Genomic DNA, 14,124 nt, shown 5'->3' with positions numbered 1-14,124 from the left:
GCCGTCCGCCGACTCGATCTCCGCGAATCGGAACGGAGGAGGCTGTACTGCGCTGAGTCGGCGACTCGTGACAGACGGCGGATGAGGTGCTTCATGGTTACAGAGAGCTTTTAATCGGGAAACAAACCCTAAAGATCCAAACTTTCTATGGAAAAGAGAGGTTTTGCAGAGAGAGAGAGAGAGAGAGAGAGATATGGGGGTGAGGAGCTCTATGATTGATTGAGAAGAACATTCGGGGGAGAGGGATATATAAAGACGGGAGGGTAAAGGCGTAATTTCACACGAGATAGGTACGGTGAAGGAGTACTTGCCAGGTACAAGGAGTGAGAAATTTCGGATGAAATTAAAAATAGTTTTTCGTTTAATTTTAAATGAAAATGTAAAAAGTGGTTCGTTTGAAATGTGTGTATTGCAACTACTCATCTTGAAGGGTGTGAAGTTTCTCGTGTGGGTTATGACGTCATCAGCTCTTAGTATAATCACGGAAAGGGGAAAAAGAAAAATACAAATGGGATTGGCATACCAAAAATATATAATATAAGGTTTAAGCAATGGCATAGCTTCCATTTTTTTTATAGATCCGAAATTTATAATATATGAATTAATTCAATTAAAAAGAGTGTTATGAAATAATGAAAAAAATGGAGTATGATAATAAAGAACAAAATAAATGTATACTTATAGGATTATATATGACCAAGATGATAAACATCAACTAATCAATTATTCATATGACATTTGATTTTTTTTCTTCTCTACTTGCATTACACATATAAGTTCATCGTCACCAAACAAATTAAAATGACTAATACAATATTATGCTGAATATTAAAATTGATATCGATTATGATCGACTCATGGGCGGTCTGTCTTGGTATTTTACTATTTGACATACATTTTATCATTCTCAAACTTTTCACACATCTTCACCTATTAGAAAAACAATATATATATATATGCCATGTATATAATTATAATTCAAAAAAAAATATTGTAAATATAGAAAGATTATGGCCCATATATTGATTTTAAATATTGGGTGTAAAAGCTTATCACATAAATACATGTATATAAATAATGATGAGACGTGTGAATATCCCCACATAAGAAATTTATATTATGGTCACGATCGAGTCTATAGTGTTTGATAATTAAATGAAAGGAAAATGTTTAGATGAGGTTAATGATTAAAACGAATCACAAATCAATCGATAATCCAAATCGGATGACAAACAATATATGATATTCTAATCATTATTAAAGAGAAATAATGCACAGCTAATATGTATATATGTAGTTGGCTTTATATTATGCGTAACAAGCGAGAGAATATTCCCCAACCGCCTTGGAAAGATGGTTTGATGAGTCACCTCCAATCATTGACTCACACGTCAGCCTGGAGGCTAGCTGTAACGCGGTGCATCCACGCGCTCCCTCTATTTATTTTACTTTACGTAATTACTGTCGCAGTTTGATTTTTAAAAAAGAATTATTTTTACAATAATCTATCTTTCAGATTTTAAAATTAATTCATATTCCAAAAAATGAAGATTGAAAAGCAGGATTTAAAAAATACAAATATTAATCTAAATTCAATTGATTAAAACCAAAATATTACAAAATCTATTTTCTAATATGAAAATAAATTATAGATCCAAAATCAATTCAACGTGATCTTACAAAATAATGAGAGATAAATATGTCAATTTATAAACAAAATATAGGCGAGAAAGAAATTTGATACTCTCTCGATTTCAAAATATTTGTTATTTTAGATTGTTTCATATTTTTTAAGAAAATTGATCAAAATTCACAAATAAAAAATATATTAAAAATATAAAACTATAAATATTTTGAAATATAGAAAATAACCTAAAACCACAAATATTTTAAAACACAAGTAGAAAATAAAATAAATTTTATATAAGCAAATAGGGTCACATGAATTGGGTTGGAAAATTATGGGAATAAACATCCGTACGGTCCACTCGTACAGAATGACCAACCGACCCCACTTCTCTCTCTTACGTGTCGAACCGTACAGCCAAGCATGACTTTTTTTTTAAATATTTTTAGTTTTAAATATCTAAAAAACAAAAAAGGAAAAGAAGACGTAACTGACAGAGACACAAAGACCACGCGAACTTTGACGTGGAAATCAACGAAAATCAATCGCGGGCCCCACTCTCTCCTTCTCCAATTTTTTTTAGTTTTACACTTTTCTTTCTATGTTTTTAAAATTATCCAAGAAAAAGAAAAAAGAATATTTTAAAGCAACTGAAAAAAAAAATTATGTTCTTCCCGTTGTTGTCGGCGTCGTAATTTATATTTTTTTTCTGCGGATATTTATTTTCCTCTGAAAAATACTGGAAACTTTAACATGGAAAATGCGATTTTTAGCCTACAATTTCTATTTTCAAGTTTAACAGAGAAAATTCTTTTTTTTTTTTTTGTTAAAACATTTTTTATAATGTTCCTCCACTTATCTTCCATATATTGTTTCAGTTGTCCGTTCAAAGGTGTTGGGCTGATGTGAAACTGATGAATCATTGAAATCCATGCGCCAAAATGTTATTTCACAAGCAATGCTGCATTGATTTATTTATAATATCCTAAATTGATATTTACCAACGGTGTTCTAATACGTAACATCAAATATTCACAGAAAAAATATGCTTTTGTTTTTGTGTGGAATGATGTAGCTCGTTTTTCCATAAAAAAAGGCAAAAGGCGGTCCGATGACAACACATGCAACACATTTCTCAATGAAAATTAGATACGTAAAAAGAATATAAACCTTTTTCGTCGATTAAATGTCGTGCACACGGGTGATTTTGGTGGCATAAAATGATAAAGAAAAACATTCGATCATCCGTATAATTTTCAAAAAATAATAAATTTTCAATAATAAACACCGAGAAAAGTCCAAATATTTGAGCGAAATCTCATCGCCAAGGAAAATTAAATGAAATTGGAAACAAATAAGAAGGAGGTGGTGGTGGCCCACGTAAAAGTATCCAACCGTACATGCCATCCTACGGGCACACACCCCCTTCCCCACTTTTGCCCCCTTTGACCTACGTGTCCCGCAATATGTGGGTATATATATACATATATGTGTGTATATACATATATCCTACATTCAATTCGAGGATGTAGAAAAGTATTGATGTGGCATATTTTAAGTTTATATTTTTTTTGTCAAACTTTAAGTTTAAGTTTATATTTTTTAGATATTTTTTTTACGAGTTTATATATTTACGTATATATTTTTTTTTTGCAATTTAAATAGAAGCTTAAAGAGAGATACCATGGGAATAGGGGAATGTGTGGGGATGATGGGTCTTAGCTCGTAATGTCTATGTGGGGGCCATTGTCCCATTCCTCTTTTTGTAAATAAAAAAATCAAATATCATTATGGCATGGCATATGAAAAATAAAATAGTTTTATGATTAAATAAAAGCCAGATTTTGAGTAAGCCCTAAACCTTTACACCGATAGCATGACTAAGCTCTGTATCCTCTTTCCACTACCTCTAAAGTTGGCTCACATCATCTAATCACTTTCTTGTTTTCAAGTTCGGTCTTCTTTTCTCCTTTTTTTTAAAAAAAAAAAAGAAAAAAGAAAATCACCATTCCATTATTATAATAATATGCGATTCAATTTATCATCATATTAATTAACATAGATTAAACCCTAATCTAACAATTAATGTCTTGATACGTTTATACCCGTGATATAGTTATATACATACGAATATAGTAGCGACGAGAAATATAGGAGGGTCCCATTGATTTGTCAGCTGGAATCTAGGGTTCCCCCAGTTGCTCATAATCTGGAATCTAGTTCTCGGAAGAGAATATAATTTTTTTTGAAACAAAAAAATTATATGAAACACATGGAGAAGATACGAATGGGTTAAACCTCATATGCATGAAAGCAACAAGACAAACAACAGGCACAAAGACAAAACAAAAAAAAAAGTCTTTGCTGTTTGGAGACATAATATGTGACACAATTACATACATACATAATTTTGGTTTTTATAAATAGACATATTATTACCACAATTGGTGCTCCTTATCAGCATTTATTAGGCGGTTCATTTATTGGGCACATAATTATACAAATCTTAGATTCCGAAAGTGTTTATAAACACCTTCGTGCCTGGCTATAAATGAGAAATTATGTAAAATATGTATAATTATGTGCCCAATAATAAATGAAACCGAAATCTATTGGGCACATAAGTATACAATCTTAGATTCCGAAAGTGTTTATAAACACCTAATTGGCCCTAATTTCGGTTTCATTTATTGCAATAATTATAAACCGAAATTTGAAATTTAGATTTCAAATAAACCGAAATTTGAAATGGCTGCAAAATTATGTAAAATAAAAACGGGCTCGCTAATGGGCCCTAACTTTCATATCAGGTCTTAGTTTTTTTTTAAAAAAAAATTGTGAATAGGTTTTTGGAGATATTAATATTTATATTATGTTTTTAAGGGCCGAAAAAGGATAAAATTTGGCACGTGACATGTATAAAAGTGACAATGACATGTGGGATGGGCCGTGGGCCTGAAAATGGTTGGGTTTATTTAAAAAAACGGGTCGTGTGGGTCCGTCACCTGTTGGCGGGCTCTAGCCACGTCTGCCCTCTTAAAAGTTCGAATTTTTTGTCTGAAAAATTAATTCGAATTATTAATTATAAAAAAGACCATCGAAATAAATAAACGGATAGAATTAAAACTCGATCCATACTCACATGCCCTAATTTCTCCTTCCCACGTTATTATATTCATTTGAGAAAAGATTATTTGGCATAATTGCACAATCCCAGCTCTTACACGCTTCACTCGTGATTTTCGCTTCTCTCTCTCTCTCTCTCTCTCTCTCTCTCTCTCTCTCTCTCTCTCTCTCTTGAGGCCCAGATTTTGTCTGATCGTCGCCGGGGACATGGCATCGGCTTCGCCGGCGAGCAAGGTGGAGAAGGGTCACCAGCTGTACAGGGACGGGAGGTACAGCGAGGCTCTGGTGTTCTACACGGAGGCGCTCGCGGCGGCGAAGGCGAAGCCCCAGAAGATCGCTCTCCACAGCAACCGCGCTGCTTGTTATTTGAAATTGCACGATTTCAAACAGGTTCTTGATCTTTTTCTCTCTCTCTCGGCCTCGTTCTGTTTATTTCTGCTTCCGGATGATTTTAGTCTTCTTCTGGAAAAGGAGACAAGGAAATGAATTGAACGAAGAAGCTTTTGAAATTTCGGCGGAGATCTTTGTGTTAGATATCATCATAGATTTTCTACAGCAGCTTGATAGAGACTTTATAGGGACGGGTTTTATGGTTTTTATTTGTTACCTCAGTTGGATGTTGATGTTAAATCGTAGCTCATTCTATTTCTCTGTAAGCTTTAGGATTAGGGTTAAGGAATTCAAAGCTTTTCCTTTCCCTTTTTGCCTTTCCGTGAAAAGGGAACCAATAATTATGGTTTAGTTTTGATCGAAATCATGAATTTGGTGGTGTAATTGTTGGGCAAACGCTGATGGTCGGTGAGAATGTGTTAAGTTCTCTCTTTAAGCTCATAGGTAAAGTCTTGTTTTTTTCCCTTGCAAGATTGGGTTTAGTGCACAGAATACTGAGAATGGGAACAAGAAAGACGGATGTCAAGGAATTCAAAGCTTTGTGTTTTGCTTTTTCCTTGGCCATGAATATTGATAACTACAGTTGTGAATGTGGTTGAACAAAGCCAGATGGTATCTTGACCTTGCATGTTGTCGCCAAAACTACCATTGGTTGGGGTCTGCTGTGAATTAAATAAACCTCCTTTTTTTTCCTTACGTTGTTCATGGGGATTACTGCAGGCAGCCGTAGAATGCACATCAGTGCTTGAGCTCGATCAGAAGCACAGTGGAGCACTGATGCTCCGGGCACAGACATTAGTCACTCTGAAGGAATACCATTCTGCTCTTTTTGATGTTAACCGGCTTATAGAGTTGAATCCAGATTCAGAGGTCTATCTAAACCTCGAGGCAAGGCTGAGGACACAATTGGTATGGTCTCTGCCCTTCCACGTATTTGTCTTGTGCTCTCAAGACAGTGAGTAGTCCTAGTCCACTGTGATGTTGTTGCGCGTAAAAATAAAGAATTGTGTTTTGTTTTTCTTGGTCAAGGAAAGTCTCTTGCTCCAATCCCTGAATCTGAAGCAGAGTTGGAGGAAGATGATGAAGAAATTGGAACAGCAGTGAGTGAAAAGGAGAGAGACGAAGAAAAGGGCAGTGGAAAATATAAATCGGCGCTCTATCAAAGGAAAGATAAGACCTTTGATTCAATTGTTTCTTTTAAAAGAGATGAGAGGACTGGAGAAACACAGACGGAAGTAGCATCGCCAAAAACACCTGAGATCAGAGAATCCACCGAGCGAATAACAGCAGCTGTAACTGGAAAGGTTGTTCCTAAAGAGCAGAATGACAAGGGAACTGCCTCTCAAGAATCCAAGGGATGGCAAGCCATCCCGAAACCGAAAGGCCACTCGACTCTGGACTACGCGCGTTGGGACAGAGTTGAAGATGATTCCAGTGAAGACGATGATGATGACGATGAAGAAGAAGAAGAAGAGTGTAGGCCTCAGTACCGGTTTCGTTTGAGAACTGCTGGGGTGCGGCCCGTGAAGTGAAACTAGAATCTGTAGATATGGGTCTGGTCCTGGTTCTTCCTTTGGAATGCTGCATAGTTGCACAAAGAAGGTATGGGAGAAGCTATGGGAGATGTAAAAGCATATACACACTTGCACAGCATTGTTACACATTGATGGGAGACAAAGGTATTGAACAAAGGGAGAGGTCTGGTCGTTGTTTTCTCATCAGCAAATGGCATGAGAGGACATCATTTTCAAGAGGCGACTTGAGGGATGATGATGATGGGTCTTTAAGAAAGTTATATGTATGTATGCATGTATCGTTGTTGTACTGAATGTACGATGTTTTGGTGCAGATTCAAGTCTTTTGAAGTCTGAAAGACAATTATCTCATCTGTCATATGTTGATCTCCCTGTAGTTCTCTCTTGGGCATCTCACAGGAAATAAATCTCTAAAAAAATATTTTAAATTAGACTAAGATTTAAAATTGATGCTCTAAATTTCAGGACAAGTAAGTTGGAGAAAACAGGAAATTGTTAAATATTTTAGAAGAATATAAGAAAAAAGTGGGTTAAAAATCAAAAGATGACAAAACAGGAGATTAATTTCCCAAGTAGAACAAATGGAAGAACTAGAACTGGCATGTTGGTCCACATTCCCTCAACCAATGTCTTAGGTGCGGCGGCATAGGGATCTGTCTTTTGCCAAAACCACATTTTTTGTCTTCTCGAAAGTTCCTTCACTGTATCCATCATTGACCAACCGAAATCCAACGGCCAGGACCTTTTCACCTGTCGTGGCCCTACGCGGAGATGTCGGAGAGCGCCGTCGCCGGCGGAGGAGGTGGGCCCGACTTCAGCCTCCCCGACGAGATTCTCGCCGTCATACCCACCGACCCTTACGATCAACTCGATCTGGCCAGGAAGATCACTTCCATGGCCATCGCTTCGAGGGTTTCGAAGCTTGAGGCCGAAGTTTCTGGCCTCCGACAGAAGCTCGTCGAGAAGGATCGACTTGTCTATGAACTCGAAGGCAGAGTCGCCTACCTGGAGAAAGCTTTCCAGGAGGCTGATTCCGGTTTGAGGAACGTCCTCGATGAAAATGTACGAAACTTTCTCATCTATCATCGTCAATTTTCGTTTTAAAATTCCTGGGTACTTGAAAGATGGAGGCAAAGGTTGGATTTTTATTCGTACGATGAAGTCAGGGTTCGTAGAGGGAGTTGACTTTCGATCCTTTTGCTGAATTTGATCTTCAAATCTCTCAGAATTGGAGTGTATGGGACAATTCTTAGGTCAATTCCTTTGGAATGATTTATCAACAGTACCATGATCACATTGCGTGACCGATCTTGAGAACTTTAAGGATATAGTTTCAATGGTTTGGTCCGAAATCCTGATACATAGGGACTTACGGTTCGGTTTGCTTTAGCAATGGCAGGCGAGTTCATTGTGCGTAGACCTTTAACTTGTGTGGAAGATTGATTCTTTGAATCCCGATGATGTACGTACCATAACTGTTGATGTATATACCATACCATGGTTTGGATCTCATGATAGTATGATCTAGGGGCAGAAAATTGATTTGTAGTTGTTGATCCTTTGGCAATATGGTTGATCTTTAACAAGTTCTCAGAGAGTAAGAAGAGAAGGGTTTTCAAAATATTCTGCTTGCCTTTCATTACTGCTCAACCATTGCGAGATCTCATATCACACAATATTAAATAATTTTTTTATTTAATATTAAATAAAATATTATATAATAATATTTATTTTTTATTAAATAGAAAAACCTGAAACCTGGCCCGAATCCGTGTGAAACCCTATAGGATCGAGTTTCGGGTCACCGATATATGATCTAAAAATAAATGGGCGGACCAACCCGACCCGAAAAAATCTAAGCCTAAACTAAACCCAACCCGATTCTGACCCGTCTCGCATATTTTACACCCCTAAGAAAACCCCGGACAAAAAGAGATAAAAGGAAAAGTACTGGATGGAAGAAATAAAAAAAAAGCCTGGAATTTAAACCCAAAAAAAAAGCCAGGATCAAGGGAAGAAGAGAGAGATGGAGCAGAGGAAAGTTGAAGATGGAAATGAAGTTATTGTAATCTTCTTTGTGCCTCTATTCCTCGAATGGAACCAAGGAAGTGCCTGAAATTTGATGTAATCCCCCTTAAATCAGTGATAAGGAAAGATCCAGAGCGCGTGTGCCTTATAATAAGCAATCGTAGAGGTTCTCAGGCCGGCACCAATCGTAGATGCTTACACAATCTCTTTCTGTGCATGCAGGAGCTAAAGATCAAGAAACTCAACTCCGACAAAAGCTTCTCCAGTGATGGCTTTTATTCAGTCTAATTGGATTATAGCAATCGCCGTTTTTTCAATTCTTCAGATATGTTGAATGTCATATCATGGAGTTAACTCTGCATGTTTTTCTGGTACATGATTAAGTTTGGTTCCTTCAGTGACCAACGTTTATACCCAAAAACAGAAAAAAAAAATGACAACACCAGAGGCACTACAGACTCGTTTCACTCTCTCGCTCTTTAGTCATCTTCAGCTGTTGGCTCCACTTCTCCAAAGAAATCCCACCTCATAAACTGCGTAAGCCAACTTGGAGTTTCATTTTTAAATCAGAAACCGGGGTTTTGACTAGTGGATCAATGAGCGTCGGTTATGGAGAAACCCCAAACTGGAACGCCTGCCAGGTTGCAGGCTCAAAACGTCGGCGATAACCCTTTACCAGCAGGCAGCAGGTTTCGAGGAGTTGGTAGAAGAGGGGCAGCTGTCTTGTAACCCATGGGAAAGCCGTGAATATAGTAGCAACGGGCTACAGTATGGCCCATCATTCCACAATGAGTGCAAATGGGCTTGGGCTTATCATGGTTTGGGTTTGAAAGTTTAGGTCTGTTTGTGGGCTGAGTGTTTCTAGGGTTAGGATTAGAAGAAGGAAAATAAGGCTTAGGTCGAAAAGAGGGAGCAGATTTAGCTACCAAACGTGCTTTATGTTTGTCAATGGAACCATCAGCATGAAACTTGGTTCGAAAAACCCATTTGCTACCAATAGGTCTTTTCCCATGAGGTAAAGAACATATAGACCAAGTGTTGGATTGGATCAAAGCATCTAGTTCAAGTACCATGGCTTTCTTCCAGGAATCATATTTGACTGCTTGGGTAAAGGATTTAGGTTCTTGGGTGGTAGAAATGTTTAGGATGAAGGTTTTATATGCTGGTTCAAGTCTGTCATATGAAAGGAAATTGGAGATTGGATAGGGAGTGGTGTGAGTATAAGGGATTGGGTCTGAAGAGGAGTTTGCCAATAAAGAGCAATGGTAATCTTGCAGATAAGCTGGGCGAGTAGTCAATCGTTTTGGCCTGAGATTATTTTCTGAGGTACCATGTTGTTCCAGAAGAGGGGAAGATGGAGAAACTGAAGAAGGAGTTGACGAAGAAGGTGAAGAAGAAGAAGAAAAAGAGGGTATGGAATCTGGGGCAGATAGAGGAAATGGCTGTGAATCATCATAAAAAAGATAGGGTGATGGTTGAGAAGGAAATATATCCAAAGGAGGAGTAGAAATGTGAGATTGATGAAATGGAAAGATGTTTTCATGGAAAACAACATTCCTGGAGACTGAAATAGTTTGAGTTTCAAGATTGAGCACTTTGTAACCCTTGAAACCAGGAGGATAACCAAGAAAAACAGAAGGCACAGCTCTTGGGCTAAACTTATGTCGATCTTTGGCAAGAGTTGAAACATAGCATAGGCAGCCAAAAACTTTTAGGTGAGAATAATCGGGGACTTTGCTCAGAAGACGTTCAAAAGGAGTTTGGTTATCTAGGACTGCAGAAGGTGTTCTGTTAATGAGATAGACTGCAGTCAAAATGCAATCTCCCCAGTAACAGATTGGTACTTTAGATTGAAAAAATAGAGCTCGGGCAACATTTAGAAGGTGTTGATGTTTTCTTTCAACCACAGAATTTTGCTGTGGAGTGTATGGGCATGATTTGTAGTGGATGATGCCATTTTGGTCCAAGAAACTAGAAAAATTCAACTCAGGGGCATTATCACTACGAACAGACTTGAGTTGAGAGTTGAATTGAGTTTTGATCATTTGAACAAATAAGGGAAACTTAGAACAAACTTCAGACTTTGATTTGAGTAAATATATCCAGGTAGCCCTACTGCAGTCATCAACCAGGGTAAAAAAATAACGAAAACCCTCAACAGTGGGTTCATTAAAGGGACCCCAAACATCCATATGAACAAGTTCAAAAGGGACCTTAGATATATGATTAAAAAAAGGATAAGGTAATGCTTTCTGTTTTGCCAAAGGGCAAACAGTACAAGAGTTAGAAGCCGAAGTTTTGGAAAACAAAAGTGTAGAACTACTAGTAGCTTTAATCTTCAGGTTGGAAGGGTGACCCATGCGAAAATGCCAAAGATCAACGGAAGAAGCCACAAGAGCTGTGCATAAAGGGGAAGACAGAGGACAAGACACGGAAGATGGCTTCGGGAGTTCCAGTACATATAAGTTATGCATCTGTTTACCCTCGCCAATTGTCGAGCCCTGAATAAGGTCCTGAATGACATAAGATTTACCAGTGAATGAGACAGAAAGAGAAGTGTGTCTGGTGAGGGAGCTTATACTAAGCAGATTAAATTTGAACGAAGGAATGAACATGACAGAAGTAAGAATTATGTTTGAAAATAAAGGAACAGAACCAGACTCACTAACTGTGAGAGAGGTGCCATTTGGTAAGGAGATCGATATGGGAGGAACAACATGGATTTCAGAAAATAATGTCCGGTCACAACATATGTGACAACTCGCACCAGTATCTAGGATCCAAATGACTGGGGAAAAAGTAAGGTCATGTGAAAAGGTGGAAAGAAGGGTGTGAGATGAAGTACCTGGGGAAAGAGGAGGGGAGGGACAAGCAGTCAGACCTGATTCCGGACGTGAAGAACCATGATGCTTCAACTGAGAAGCGTATTGAGCCAATAACTCCTGGGCTTGCTCCAAGGGATTCCGCGTATCAAAAGTATCAGCAGAAGGACCAGAACGATTCGAATGAGTGGAGACAGCAGATCCCACCATGTTGATCTGTTTCTGATGCTTATCAGGGTTAGGGTTTCGGGTGGGGGAAAAGGATTTATTCGGGAAGTTTCGAGGAGTTGGTAGAAGAGGGGCAGCTGTCTTGTAACCCATGGGAAAGCCGTGAATATAGTAGCAACGGGCTACAGTATGGCCCATCATTCCACAATGAGTGCAAATGGGCTTGGGCTTATCATGGTTTGGGTTTGAAAGTTTAGGTCTGTTTGTGGGCTGAGTGTTTCTAGGGTTAGGATTAGAAGAAGGAAAATAAGGCTTAGGTCGAAAAGAGGGAGCAGAAATCTGGAAGGCAGCTTGTTCCGACGAAGAACCGAAGGACAGACGCTGCTGCTCTTCCTGAGAAATAAGATTATAGGCTTTGGTGAGGTTCGGTAAGGGTTCTTGCATCAGAATCTGCCGACGAACGGCGCTGTAGGAGTCGTTGAGGCGCATCAGAAATTTCACAACATTGTTCTTCTCAAACAGAAGACTCCATTGTTCAGGTAGTTTGCAAGAGCATCCTCCACAAGTGCAACCACCACAGGTGCAACCACCGCATGTACACATCGGAAACGGCTCGAAGTTGCGTAGTTCCTCCCATAGCGAGGTAAGTTTCGTATAATAGCTGTTGAGATCTAGTGATCCTTGGTGTAAAGTATCCAACTGATGTTGAATATTGTACACCTTGGACACATTCCCTTGCTTGAATCTGTTCTCAAGGCTACGCCAGACCAGGTGTGCATCATCAAGATAAACAATCAAGCTCGCGATTTCAGAACTTACAGCATTGGTTAGCCAGGTGCAAACCATGTCGTTCGTGCGAGACCAGAGGTTGGCGTCAGGGTGATCCGCCGGAGGTTGTGAAACAGAGCCAAGAACAAAACCCATTTTGTTTTTGGCGTTTAAAGCCTTGAGGATCGCTCGAGACCAAACACTATAGTTTGATTCGCCTACCAACTTTTCAGGAACGAGTTGGAGGTTCGAAGAATCAGCCGCATGAAGGTATAAAGGACTAGAATATGGATCTGAAAGGGAATAAAGCATGGGTGGAATAACCTGAGGTGCAGGAGGAATGGGTGGAACAGGAGGATCATGGGGATCTGAAGAAACAGAGGCGTTTGAAGCAGGGGAATCAGTCATGGATGGGGCGAAGAAGAAGCAAAAAAAAAAAAGAAGAACAGCGGAGCTAAAGAGATAGCTCTGATACCATAACAAGTTCTCAGAGAGTAAGAAGAGAAGGGTTTTCAAAATATTCTGCTTGCCTTTCATTACTGCTCAACCATTGTATATATACACTTTGTAAATGAATAAAAATAAATGGAAAACTAAATACAATTGCAACAACCCTATACACCTATCTGTCAGCTATAGAACACGCAAGGAAAAAGGTAAATATCAACCTCCATTGCTGTAATAATATTCTGCAAAAAGCAAAACAGAATAACCTCCATTGCATACTTGATAATCTTTGAATATGGGGGGGGGGGTCTGTTTGCAGGTGAAACTCACCCAGGAGCGGGACTCATTGGCCATGACCGCAAAGAAACTCGGTCGTGATTTTGCAAAGGTGATAACTTTGCTCGGTCCTTTCGTTTTCTTCTCGGGTTTGAAATTTAGTCACGTTTCCGATCAATTCTATGCAAAGCTCCAACATTTCCTTGTGTTTTTTTTTTTTCTTTTTTGAAGTTGGAAGCATTCAAGAAACAACTGATGCAATCACTGAACGACGGCAATCCATCTGTAAGTCTCTGTATGGATGTGTATCTTTCAAGACCATATTTTGATGGGTTTTTCACTCTGTTCTCTTACAGCAAACAGTCTCCACTGATGTCGGAACTGTCCCTCGAGTCTATCCCGACAGAGGTTACTACATACATTCTCGTTCTTTTGCTGTCTCTATCCTCGGAAACCGCTCTAGTTTATTTACAAGTTATACACATTTGTAGACGAGACATCGAATGGCTACTCGGCAAACTTTTCCTACTCTGGTTCGATAGACACAGGAAACTCAAAAGACGGAGGTATGTATAGAGAAAGAGAGAGAGATTCCTTCAATCCCTAGTGAGATTTTCATGCATCTTCTGATGTAAAAGTAACTCATGGACAGCAGGTCTAAGTAAAGCCGGGCAGAGGCTGTCTTCGACTCCGACAGGAACACCGAGAATATTGTCGGGAAGTGCATCTCCAAAGATAATGTCTGGCGCCGCTTCTCCCATAACGTCGCATTACGATGTACGTGTCTCTCTCCCCTCGTGGTGTTCCAGCCAGCAGTCTTCAGGAGCAAACTCTCCTCTTTCTCTTCCACCTTCAGGTTTGTTCAACATATGACTGGTTTATGATGAGTTCTCTTGATTAGCTATCGATGCCACTCTTCATATATATATATATATAT

General features: G+C 38.8%; 4 protein-coding genes across 4 annotated transcripts in view; 2 read left to right on the top strand and 2 right to left on the bottom strand.

Annotated features, from left to right (window-relative positions):
- LOC109116763 (auxin-responsive protein SAUR72-like) overlaps window positions 1–204 on the bottom strand; it is a 1,228-nt gene extending 1,024 nt beyond the window's left edge. The window contains exon 1 of the mRNA XM_019202764.1: window positions 3–204. Coding sequence (XP_019058309.1) covers window positions 3–95 — 93 coding nt within the window. The 5' untranslated portion in view covers window positions 96–204. The remainder of the gene's footprint in view (window positions 1–2) is intronic.
- Window positions 205–4,826: 4,622 nt separating this feature from the next.
- LOC104815722 (protein unc-45 homolog A) lies at window positions 4,827–7,038 on the top strand. Its single transcript, XM_010544256.2, has 3 exons — window positions 4,827–5,143; window positions 5,864–6,052; window positions 6,178–7,038. The coding sequence occupies exons 1-3, from the start codon at window positions 4,961–4,963 to the stop codon at window positions 6,673–6,675; spliced, it is 870 nt and encodes a 289-aa protein (XP_010542558.1). The 5' UTR covers window positions 4,827–4,960; the 3' UTR covers window positions 6,676–7,038.
- A 214-nt stretch (window positions 7,039–7,252) lies between these two features.
- The window catches only part of LOC104816069 (uncharacterized protein At4g15545), a 7,843-nt gene continuing 971 nt past the window's right edge, over window positions 7,253–14,124 (top strand). Inside the window, exons 1-6 of the mRNA XM_010544739.2 lie at window positions 7,253–7,740; window positions 13,231–13,299; window positions 13,419–13,472; window positions 13,544–13,595; window positions 13,679–13,753; window positions 13,840–14,043. Of these exons, the coding sequence (XP_010543041.1) occupies window positions 7,450–7,740; window positions 13,231–13,299; window positions 13,419–13,472; window positions 13,544–13,595; window positions 13,679–13,753; window positions 13,840–14,043 (745 nt within the window). The 5' untranslated portion in view covers window positions 7,253–7,449. The remainder of the gene's footprint in view (window positions 7,741–13,230; window positions 13,300–13,418; window positions 13,473–13,543; window positions 13,596–13,678; window positions 13,754–13,839; window positions 14,044–14,124) is intronic.
- LOC104815721 lies at window positions 11,129–13,224 on the bottom strand. The gene is made up of 2 exons (XM_010544255.1): window positions 11,552–13,224; window positions 11,129–11,219 (listed from the first exon to the last, which is right to left on the bottom strand). The coding sequence occupies exons 1-2, from the start codon at window positions 12,999–13,001 to the stop codon at window positions 11,185–11,187; spliced, it is 1,485 nt and encodes a 494-aa protein (XP_010542557.1). The 5' UTR covers window positions 13,002–13,224; the 3' UTR covers window positions 11,129–11,184.

Source organism: Tarenaya hassleriana, unplaced genomic scaffold (assembly GCF_000463585.1).
Source record: "Tarenaya hassleriana unplaced genomic scaffold, ASM46358v1 Cleome24, whole genome shotgun sequence".
Taxonomy (NCBI): domain Eukaryota; kingdom Viridiplantae; phylum Streptophyta; class Magnoliopsida; order Brassicales; family Cleomaceae; genus Tarenaya; species Tarenaya hassleriana.
This window is presented reverse-complemented; position numbering and strand designations above follow the sequence as displayed.